This window comes from Neomonachus schauinslandi, chromosome 8, assembly GCF_002201575.2.
Source record: "Neomonachus schauinslandi chromosome 8, ASM220157v2, whole genome shotgun sequence".
NCBI lineage: Eukaryota > Metazoa > Chordata > Mammalia > Carnivora > Phocidae > Neomonachus > Neomonachus schauinslandi.
The window spans coordinates 51,488,083-51,498,171 of NC_058410.1; the positions used below are offsets into that span (position 1 = coordinate 51,488,083).

At 48.7% G+C, this 10,089-nt stretch overlaps 1 protein-coding gene across 2 annotated transcripts in view; it reads left to right on the forward strand.

Moving 5' to 3' along the window:
• The first annotated feature begins 1,989 nt into the window (after positions 1 to 1,989).
• Positions 1,990 to 10,089, forward strand: part of ZBTB24 (zinc finger and BTB domain containing 24) — an 11,665-nt gene continuing 3,565 nt past the window's right edge. For both annotated transcript variants that reach the window (XM_021693237.2, XM_021693238.1), the window contains exons 1-5: positions 1,990 to 2,095; positions 2,251 to 3,233; positions 5,547 to 5,714; positions 6,169 to 6,252; positions 6,915 to 6,998. In XM_021693237.2, the coding sequence (XP_021548912.1) occupies positions 2,279 to 3,233; positions 5,547 to 5,714; positions 6,169 to 6,252; positions 6,915 to 6,998 (1,291 nt within the window). In that variant the 5' untranslated portion in view covers positions 1,990 to 2,095; positions 2,251 to 2,278. The remainder of the gene's footprint in view (positions 2,096 to 2,250; positions 3,234 to 5,546; positions 5,715 to 6,168; positions 6,253 to 6,914; positions 6,999 to 10,089) is intronic.

The following is a 10,089-nucleotide window of genomic DNA, read 5'->3' on the forward strand; positions in this document are numbered from 1 at the left end:
AAATTACAGATGGTCCCTGACTTACGACAGTTTGACTTAGAATTTTTCGATTTTACAATGATGCCGAAAGCAATACACATTCAGCAGAAACTGTACTTTAAATTTTGAATTTTGATCATTTGCCAGGCTATGATATGCAGCAGGATGCCCTCTCGTGATGCTGGTCAGTGGGAGCAAGCTGCAGCTCCCAGTCAGCCACAGGATCATGATGAGGGTGAACAACCCATACACTTACAACCACTCTGTACTCAGACAGCCATTCCGTTTTTCACTTTCAGTACAGTATTCAATAAATTACAGGAGATAATCAACATTCACAACATTCACAAATAGGCTTTGTGTTAGATGGTTTTGCTCAACTGCAGGCCAATGTCCGTGTTCTGAGCATGTTTAAGGTAGGCTAGGCTAAGCTATTATGTTCAGTAGGTTAGGTGTATTAAATGACTTAGAATATTTTTAACTTATGATATTTTCAAATTACGATGGTTTTATCACGACACACCGCCATTGTAAGTGGAGGAAGATCTGTATAAGCAATTAGGTATTGGTGAATCATAAATTGAGAGAGTGAAAATGCTGAAATAGTTGGAGAGAGAAGTAGGAGGGGACTGAATTTGGCAGGGGCTTGTAGACCATATCAAGAAGCTTGGCCTTTATTAGGAGGGTACATGGAAGCCCCATTGGATTTTAATCAGGGGAATGACTCCAGTCTCCGGGAGTGATCTGTACTTGGAGAGATCTCCCTACTCCTGTGTATTGGAGAGAACAGCACTGCAACTAAGACTGGTCAGAAAGACAAGGAAAACCTGAATAACCATAATGATAATTTTAATCATAGTAGATATGAATTAAACCAGACACTCAATCCATTACCTACGTAATCTCGTTTACTCACAGCTACCCAACCCAGCTGACACTAGTGTTAACATCTCCATTTTATAGGTAAGGTAAACAAGGTTGAGAGGATAAGGAATCTGCCCAAGATTACTCAGTACCCATATCTGTCCGACTAGATAGAGCGCCTCTCTTCACTCCCTTGGACTAGGCATTGGAAGTGGGAAGGAAAAGGAGAAGACAGATGTGCAAAATAATTAGGAGGCAAATAATAACAATTATTATATTAGCGTTAGATGATGACAGTGACGATGATGGTAAAGAATGTAAAGGCGATTTCATTCATTGGTCACACATTCGAGACCTTAACGCGAGCTTCCGCATCTGGGAAGTTGATTAAGGTGCCGCTGAGATACATGCCGTCTATCATGACATAAAACGTACACAACTGCGGAGCGACAACGCCACGCCCCATCCGCCGCCCCCAGTTCAGGGGAGTCGCCAGAGCCGCCCGGGCTCTCCGGGCCGCACCGCCCCGCCCCGGGCGCCTCCGCGCCCACGTGGTCCGGCGTCCGCGCGCAGGCTCGCGGCGCCGGCGCTTCCGGGTTGGCAGCCGCGGCGGCCGCGGGGGCGCAGAGGCCCCAGCCCGGGCGGCGCAGGAACCCCGGCGGCGGGTTCTGCGGAGCGGGGCGCCAGGGCGGGCCCGGCGCCAGTGCGCCCGCCAGGCCGCGGGCTGGGCCGGGCGCCGCGAGAGGTAGGTCCGCCCCGGGCCCGCCAACCGTGGGCGCGGGACCTGCGGCCGCGTCGAGTACTGCCCAGCCATACGCTCCCCTGTCCCGCTCGAGGGGGCCCGGGCCGGGAGTGGGGGCCCAGCCATGCGGGCCCCGGGCTCCGGGGGAATCGTCCGCCCGCCGCGTTGTGCGCTGCCTGGCGGCCAGCCTGGGCGATCATGCCAGCCCTTCCAAAGCGAGGGCCGATGCGCCTTCGGTTATTACTCAGTTGCAGCTACCCCCAGATTCATTTCGCTCGTATACATTTTATTTGCTCCCTTTTTCTGTTTTCACAGACAAAATGGTTAATGCGTGAAATCGAGACACTGTAGTTTCCATTCTGGTCTGCGTGCAACTGTGGAAAGTTAGTGCCGGGGAAGGACTTTCAAGATGCTTGATTCCCATTCCTTCATTTTACAGAGGAGAAAGCAGACCCCGAGAAGTAACATGGATGTTGGAAATTCACCCAACTAGGTCATGGTATAACAAGGGTGAGAATGGCATGCTAAGTTTTTAAGTCGACTTCTGAAAGTGGTCAATGGTCAAATTCATTTAACAGTGTGAAGCGAGTAGTAGGTTCACTTGGGCTAGGTTTAACCTGTTAGATGATGCTTCCTCCTTTTTAATCATTATTTTCTAATTTCAGGCTTCGGGCTTCTTGGCCTCTAAAGAAAATGGCAGAAACGTCATCGGAGCCTTCTGGGCAGCTCGTTGTACACTCAGACACTCACAGTGACACTGTTCTGGCCAGTTTTGAGGCTCAGCGGAAGAAGGGCTTCCTCTGTGACATTACGTTAATCGTGGAGAATGTGCATTTCCGGGCTCACAAAGCCTTACTCGCTGCCAGTAGTGAATACTTCTCAATGATGTTTGCTGAAGAGGGGGAGATCGGCCAGTCCATTTATATGCTGGAAGGCATGGTTGCCGACACATTTGGTATCCTGCTGGAGTTTATCTACACCGGTTGTCTCCAGGCCAGTGAGAAAAGCGCAGAACAAATCCTGGCCACCGCTCAGTTCTTAAAGGTCTATGACCTGGTAAAGGCTTACACGGATTTTCAAAATAATCATAGTTCCCCAAAGCCAACGACTCTGAACACTGCTGGCACTCCAGTGGTGGTGATTTCTAATAAGAAAAATGATCCTCCGAAACGGAAGCGGGGAAGACCGAGAAAAGTGAACAGTGTGCAGGAGGGGAAATCACAGCTGGCTGCAGAGGAAGAAATACAGCTGAGAGTAAACAATTCAGTTCAAAATAGACATAACTTTGTAGTGAAAGAGGGAGACAATGGCGTACTGAATGAACAGATTCCAGCGAAAGAAATGGAAGAGGCTGAGCCTGCCTCTGAGCCATGTAGAGGGGAGGAAACGCCAGCTGAAAAAGATGAGAACTGTGATCCCAAGACCCAGGATGGGCAGGACAGCCAGAGTCGGTACAGCAAGCGGAGGATTCGGAGGTCCGTCAAACTTAAAGATTACAAACTTGTCGGGGATGAAGACGAGCAGAGTTCAGCCAAAAGGGTCTGTGGAAAGAGAAAGCGCCCGGGGGGCCCTGAGGCCTGTTGTAAGGACTGTGGCAAAGTGTTTAAGTACAATCACTTTTTGGCAATCCACCAGAGGAGCCACACGGGTAATTATACTTTCGCAGCTTAGTGGAGCTTGTTTTGGAGGGATGATGATAGCTTTCATTGATTGTGCAACTTCCATGTGATGGGCATTATAATGGGGCCTTTACGTGCATATTACTGCGGTTAGTTCTTACAACAGGCCTATGAGATAGGGAATGTTATCCCCATTGGACAGATGAAGAGACCAAGTCCTAGAAATAATTTGCCCAGGTCATCCGTTTAGTGACAGAGCTGGGATTTGAACCCAGGTAGCCTGATTGCAGAACCCTGTTCTTATTTGTGAGTCATTGGTTCCAGGCTTTAATGCCCGGGTGTCAAACTCTAGCCAGATTTACTCTGCTTTCTGATTCGTGAACATTCATCTTGACTGTAGCTATGCTTTTGCCCAGGTCTGTGGGGACAGCTTGCTCACTCAGCCATTTAGCTTTAAATGTCTTCTTTTTGGTCCCTCTGGCCCAGCGCTGGCCAATAGACCCTTTTGTGAGGACAGAAGTGTTCTGTATCTGCACTGTATATGGTGGTTGCTAGCCACGTGTGATTTTGAGCTTGACATGTGGTGTGACTGAGGAACTGAATTTTTTATTTTAATTAATTTAACTGGCACCATATTGGATAGTGCGGCCCTAGCCAGAAATCCCTTCCTCCTTTGAGCCCTCCCTTACTTAACTCACTCTGCTTTGGGTCGGGTTGTAGTTACCAGTTAAATACCCCTCAACCTAATTGTCAACTTAAGTATAGGGACTAGTAGTAGTTAAGGCTCCTCTCATCCAGCAGAGCTAGCCCTGTGGTTCTCAACCTGACCACCCAGTAGAATCACCTAGGGAGCTTCTAAAACCACCAGTGACTGGGCAGCAGCCCCAGAGCTGATTTAATTGGGGCCTTGGTGTTTTTGAAAGATGGGTTGAGAACCTTGAACTCTGGTTCTTTAAACAAGGTAGACACTTGGGAAATATTTGTTGAACTGTAATAGAGGATAGTTGAGAGAGTTAAATAGTTCTCTAACATTTGTTAGGGAAAACAGCATGTAGGATGTTCCCTTTTGCCCCCAGTATTCTGAAATTTTGCAGTGACTCACTTTAGCGTGGGTCTGTTTTTGTCCCATTTCAGTGGCTACCCGTAGATCCATACAGTTTGGAAACTCCTGTCTTTCAGTTCCTTCATGGATGGTATCTCCCGTCAGTTTTCTGTGCTCTCTCTTTCTAGAACTCGCTGGAATTTGGATGTTGAACCTCTGGACCCACCCTCTAAAGTCCTTACCTCTTAATTCCCATCACTTTTGGCTCTACATTCTGGGAGATTTCCCCTTTATCTTTCTACTCTTACTGTTTTACTTCTAGGAGCCCTTTTTCTCTGAATTTTTTTTTTTTTTTAGTTATTGTGAATCCTCTTTTTGGTTCACAGTGTAGTATCTTCCCTCTGTGAGCAGGTTAATAACAGCAGTCGCTTGTTTGTCAGTTTTTACCGTTTTCTTCCCCTTGGGCAGCCTCTGTTTTCCGCAAGTTGCTTTTTTTTTTCTGATCTGTTTTGGTATCTGTTTCTGCTACTAAAAGGCCTTCCTTGAATGGTGGTTTTAAAAAAAATCACATTTAATCCTATGCTGGAATGGTTGACTGCTAGCTACTGGCCACCGCGTGGGTGTGGAGCGGGCCTGTAGACGGCGGCCTCACTGGGGGTGGTGTGGCTGGACCCCACTCCCTCCCCAACACCTGGCATCCCAGCTGCAGCCCCCTTACTCTGACCCACCATGTTCCCGAAGAAGATGTTCTGCCCTCCCACCTGAGGCTCTGGGCCTGCCTGCCAGTGTCTGGAGCGGGAGCAGGGGAGAAGGCTGGGCAATCTCATCACCCCCAATATAAACTTGGACTTGCCGTCCCTGGGGCAGTCCTACTCCACTGTGCCTGGAGACCCTCAGTCCAGAGACTGTTTGTTTTGCCTTCTTCAGAGAACAGCCCCCATCCTTTGTTGGGGAGTGGGCCAGTCTTCTGGCTCCTTGGGCCTTGTGGAGGGGGTCTAAGTGCCTTTGACACAGATGGTCATTTGCCCCCCTAGCCCCCACTTTCAGAGATAACAGGTGCCACCGATGGCTGAGCATTGTGGAGGCTCTGTCTTAGGTTGTAGCTCAGCACTCCTCGTTGCTGGTGTCGGAGTCATCTGTCCCGGCTTGCCAGATTTTATTGCTGATGTTTTCTCTCCTGTGCTGGGCCTTTGGGATATGTGCCTATTAAGAGAAATCCCTTGATTGTCGTTTTAATTTAGGAGGAAACCAAGATGTGCATGTTCTTGCTCACACCACGCTTCTGGGGCTCTCATTCCAGGGGAGCGACCTTTCAAATGTAATGAGTGCGGGAAAGGCTTTGCTCAGAAGCACTCCCTGCAGGTCCACGCCCGGATGCACACAGGCGAGCGGCCCTACACCTGCACCGTGTGCAGCAAGGCTCTCACCACCAAGCACTCGCTGCTGGAGCACATGAGCCTGCATTCAGGTACCTGGACTTGCACCCGAAGGCCACCTGCCACCAGGTTCCTGGGCTGGACGTTCCCATGGTCAGAATGGTCTTTTCTCAGCCTGGTGTCATCTCCCACGTGGTGTCTGCCTCTGCCAGACCGTAGTGTAGAGTTGTGCACAGTGTTCTGTTTTAAACTAGGGCTTATGAACCAGCTACCGGGAGCTCAACGTACACACGTTTTAACTCCCAGAGCTTAGAATTATTTTACTTTCGTGACTTTGGGGGAAACTTGAATTCTCCAGTTCTGCTCCAGTCCCCACCACTCCCTACTGCCTTACATACCTTTGCACCTTTATGGTACTGTGCTTTGACTGAGGGCATTTGGCTAGGGAAGCAAGTCACTTGTTATCATTCATGGAAAATGGGGACCTGGGCCCACCGTTTTATTGTTGTTTTTGCATGTTTTAGTGTCTTGTTTTTTATTTGGCAGGACAGAAGTCTTTTACCTGTGATCAGTGTGGAAAATATTTCAGCCAGAAAAGGCAACTAAAGAGCCATTACCGAGTTCATACAGGTACAATAAAGAGAGAAAATTTGGATTGGTGGGGGAGAAACATAAATACAAATTACTTCTGAAACAGTAGGGTCATACTGTGGAAAATTGTATTTAGGGAAAGAATCTTAAAAAGCAATCTAAATTAGATGTCCTTGTGTTATTCTCTACTACCTTGTAATTTATATTTAATTTTACACTACAGTTTTGATGCCATACACAGAAACCCTACAGAACTGGTATCTTTCAGAAGTGCCACTTGACTAAGAGGGTGCCTGATTGGTTGTTAATGGTGCCTAGACCGAAATATCCCCACCCCATAGCTGTCAGTCCAGGCTTTCTCCCACCTAGCTTTTTCTCCCCTGCCAACTGACAAATAAATGAGGGGTTGGGAGTGACACTTGGCGTCAACTGGCCACAGTCGCACCAATGCTTCCAGGGAAGAAGAAAATTACTTTTAGGGAGATTGGAAGGGTCCCACCTCTCCTGGGGAAGTAGTGAGTTGAGATGCATAGGAAAATATGAACTGTTACCAAATTAATAAAAAAAATTACTGTTGTTTTAATTGAAGTACCATATTTAAAGTGATTATTTTTCAGGGAAGTGCTTTAATACAAATCACTGAAGAAATGCAGGGAGAGAGCGCATATAGGCACTGACACTTTTTTTATTGTTGCGACAAGGCCACGCATTACCGGAATGCAACCACTGCCGTCGCAAATTCATGGATGTGTCTCAGCTAAAGAAGCATCTACGAACACACACAGGTACAGCTCCCATCCTGTCCTTCCTTTCTGGTACACTTCACGTTCTCAGAAGAGCGAGAATGAGCCCTCTCCTCAGGCTCCATTTGTTATAAATCGGGTGGGAATTTTCGAAGACCATTTAAAAGTCCAAGGCAGGAGGCTGTTGACACAATTCTGGGGGGAGATCCCGTCTCTTATTTCTTAGCAACACAGAGATGGCTTACTGAGCACTATTCCTGGGTGAAAATTCCTTTGAGGGGCGCCTGGGTGGCTCAGTCGGTTGAGTGTCTGACTGTTACATCTCAGCTCAGGTCTTGATCTCAGGGTTGTGAGTTCAAGTCCTGTGTTGGGCCCCATGCTGGCTGTGGAGCCTACTTAAAAAAAAAGAAAAAGAAAAAAAGAAAATTCATTTAATACCACAAAATAGTACAAGTCTGAGTGTCGTTCTGTGTTTCACTCCTAGTGTACCTCAGTGCTGAAGATTACGGAGAGAACTTTTTTCAAAAAGAAAGTAAAATGAAACACACACAGGTGGCGTAAGCACTGAGGGTTTTCCCACTTCCTCCCCTAGAACCAGTACTTACAACTTAAGCATTGCTACCTCCAGAAAAATCAGCTTCAGGGATAAAGAGGAGGCAGGATCGATCAGGGCAGGTCAACTTCTTTAATTTAAGAACAGCAAAGTAAAAGTGCGGGTCTTTTAGACCTTTTGGTAAGGAGCACTTCTTAAAAATGAACCTGTTAGATTTTTCTAAGAAAAGCTTCCTCCTGCAGTTTGGTTCTTTAATGATTCTGTTAAATTGTCTACTAAAATTATATATCAGATTGGTTTATGCTGCTTTGGACATTTTTTTTAAAACACAAATTTTTCTCCTTAAATGTAACTTGTTTTCTTAAAATAAGTGTCTCATAGGGTAGGAATTCTATGAAGAGGGATCTCTATACAATCTTTCTACAGACATTATCATGAATAGGTTCTGTGACATTTAATTCATCCATTTAACACATATTTATAGAACAGCTCCTGGGTCCCAGACACCGCTCTCTCTAGGTGCTGAGGCTGCAGCAGTGAATGAGGTGGCCAGAGCCCCTGCTGTGGACCAGGGAAGACAAGGAAAAATGACTCCATAGCATGTTAGGTGGGAGTCAGTGCTGTGAAGAACTAAACGCAGGGTAAGGGGGCAGGACGTGGGAAGGGGAGCTGCCCTTTTCCGTGGGGACTTGTCTGAGAAGGCCTCACAGATGGGGGGGAACACCTTGGATAGAGATCTGAATGCTGTGGGGAGCGAAGACAGCCATTGTGCCTGCCCAGGGGAAGAGCATCCCACGCAGAGGGAACAGCAGGTGCAAAGCCCTGAGACACAAGAGTTTCCACCTTGCCAGAGAAATGCCAGGAGGCAGTTGTGACTGAGCCTGAGCCAGGGTGGTGGGCATCAGAAGGCTTCGGGTAGGTGCAGAGCAGAGGCAACTGGATGGAATCTGTGTAACAGGCCTCCCAGCCGAGCTGCTGAGGCTCGGGCCTCAATCACCTGAGAAGCTTTAAAAAAGAAAAAGCCTGGTCCCAACCCCAGAGATTCTGATTGAATTAACCTGGGGTAGAGCCTCGGAACTGCTCTGTGTAAAAATTTCCTCGGTGATTCTGGTGTGCACTCAGGCTTCAGAACGTTGGAGGCCACGGTGAAGACTGGACTTTTGTTCTGAGCGAGAAGACTTTAACGAGAGCAGTGAGATGACAGGACTTAGAATTTTAATAGGATCATCCCAGCGTCGTGTGGGGTGTGGTGAGCCACAGGTGGAGAGACCCATTAGCAGGCTGTTGCAGTAATCGGGGGCTCGTACAGTGTGGTGGCCGTGGAAGTGGTCATCAGTGGCCCTGTCCAGATAGATTCTGAAGGACTCTGTGTTCTTGGAAAGAATGTCCATGATTTCAAACATTCGCTAACAGAAAGACTTTCTGAGATTGTCAACCCGGATGGCATTGAATGGCAGGGCGAACATCGTTAGTATATTTCCGAAACGGAACTTGACACGACAAGCAGGTCCTCGTCTTTGGATCTGGAGGAGCAGCAAACACACTTAGGTCAGCGCGGGCCCCAGCTCTGGTTTGGGAGGCTGTGGAAGGAGAGCGGCAGTGGCCTGGTTTTCACCTCTGGAGTGGTAAGAGCTGCTGATGCGGAGACACCAACTCACCCAAGCTGCCACCAGCGTCCTCCACCTAGATGGAGCGTGGAAAGATGTCTAGCGTGAATTTTCCAGGAGAGGCTATGAAAGGGAGGCCGCACTTCAAACGGCACCCGTCCCCGGCTGTTACCTAGTTAAGCGGGATTTTGTTCTCTCTTCTTTAAATTCATAGCTCCCTTGCCTGCGTAAGGACCACTTACTTTTGTTTCCAGAGGACATGACAGTCTGTCGGTTGTATGTGCAGCGTACAGACTAGTGCTGAATAAACGGTTCTTGAGGCTTCATGAATTCCTAGTGGAGTCTGGAACAGTCATGCTTTGTGTGGGCCTTAGTTTCCACCCTGTGAAATTCATTCAGTCATCAGGGATTTCTGGAACAGTGTGCCAGGCCTGATTCCAGGCACAGGGGTACTAGGATTGGACGAGCCCACAAAGTCTCCTCCTAAGAATGGGGGAGATGGACAGTAAACAGCACGTACAGCCTGTGAGGTGGGGCTAGCACTGTGGGGAAACGGATCTGGAGAAGGGGACTAAAGAGTGTTGAGGGGCGGGGGACGGTGCTTTCGGTGGTGATGAGGCCTCCTTGCTGGGAAAGTGACGTTTGAGCAGAGGCTTGAAGGCAGCACAGGGGGTGAACCACACTGGGAATCCCCTAGGCAAGACATGCTGGGGGAGGAATGGTGGGGGCAGGAGCCCTGGCCGGGGCTTGCTCGGGGTGGGGCGTCCGGTGACTCTCCACCGGGCCCGTGAGCTGAGCAGTGAGCAAAGGGAGAGTGCCTGGTGAGGTTAGAAAAGTTTAGGGCAAGGACCCGGGGGGGGGGGGGGGGGGGGGGGGGGGGGGGGGTCCCTCTGCGCGCGGGGGTTTTGTTTTTCCCCCGGGGGGGGGAGGGGGGGACGGGTGGTTTTTTTCGGGGAAGAGGAGAAAAATGGAG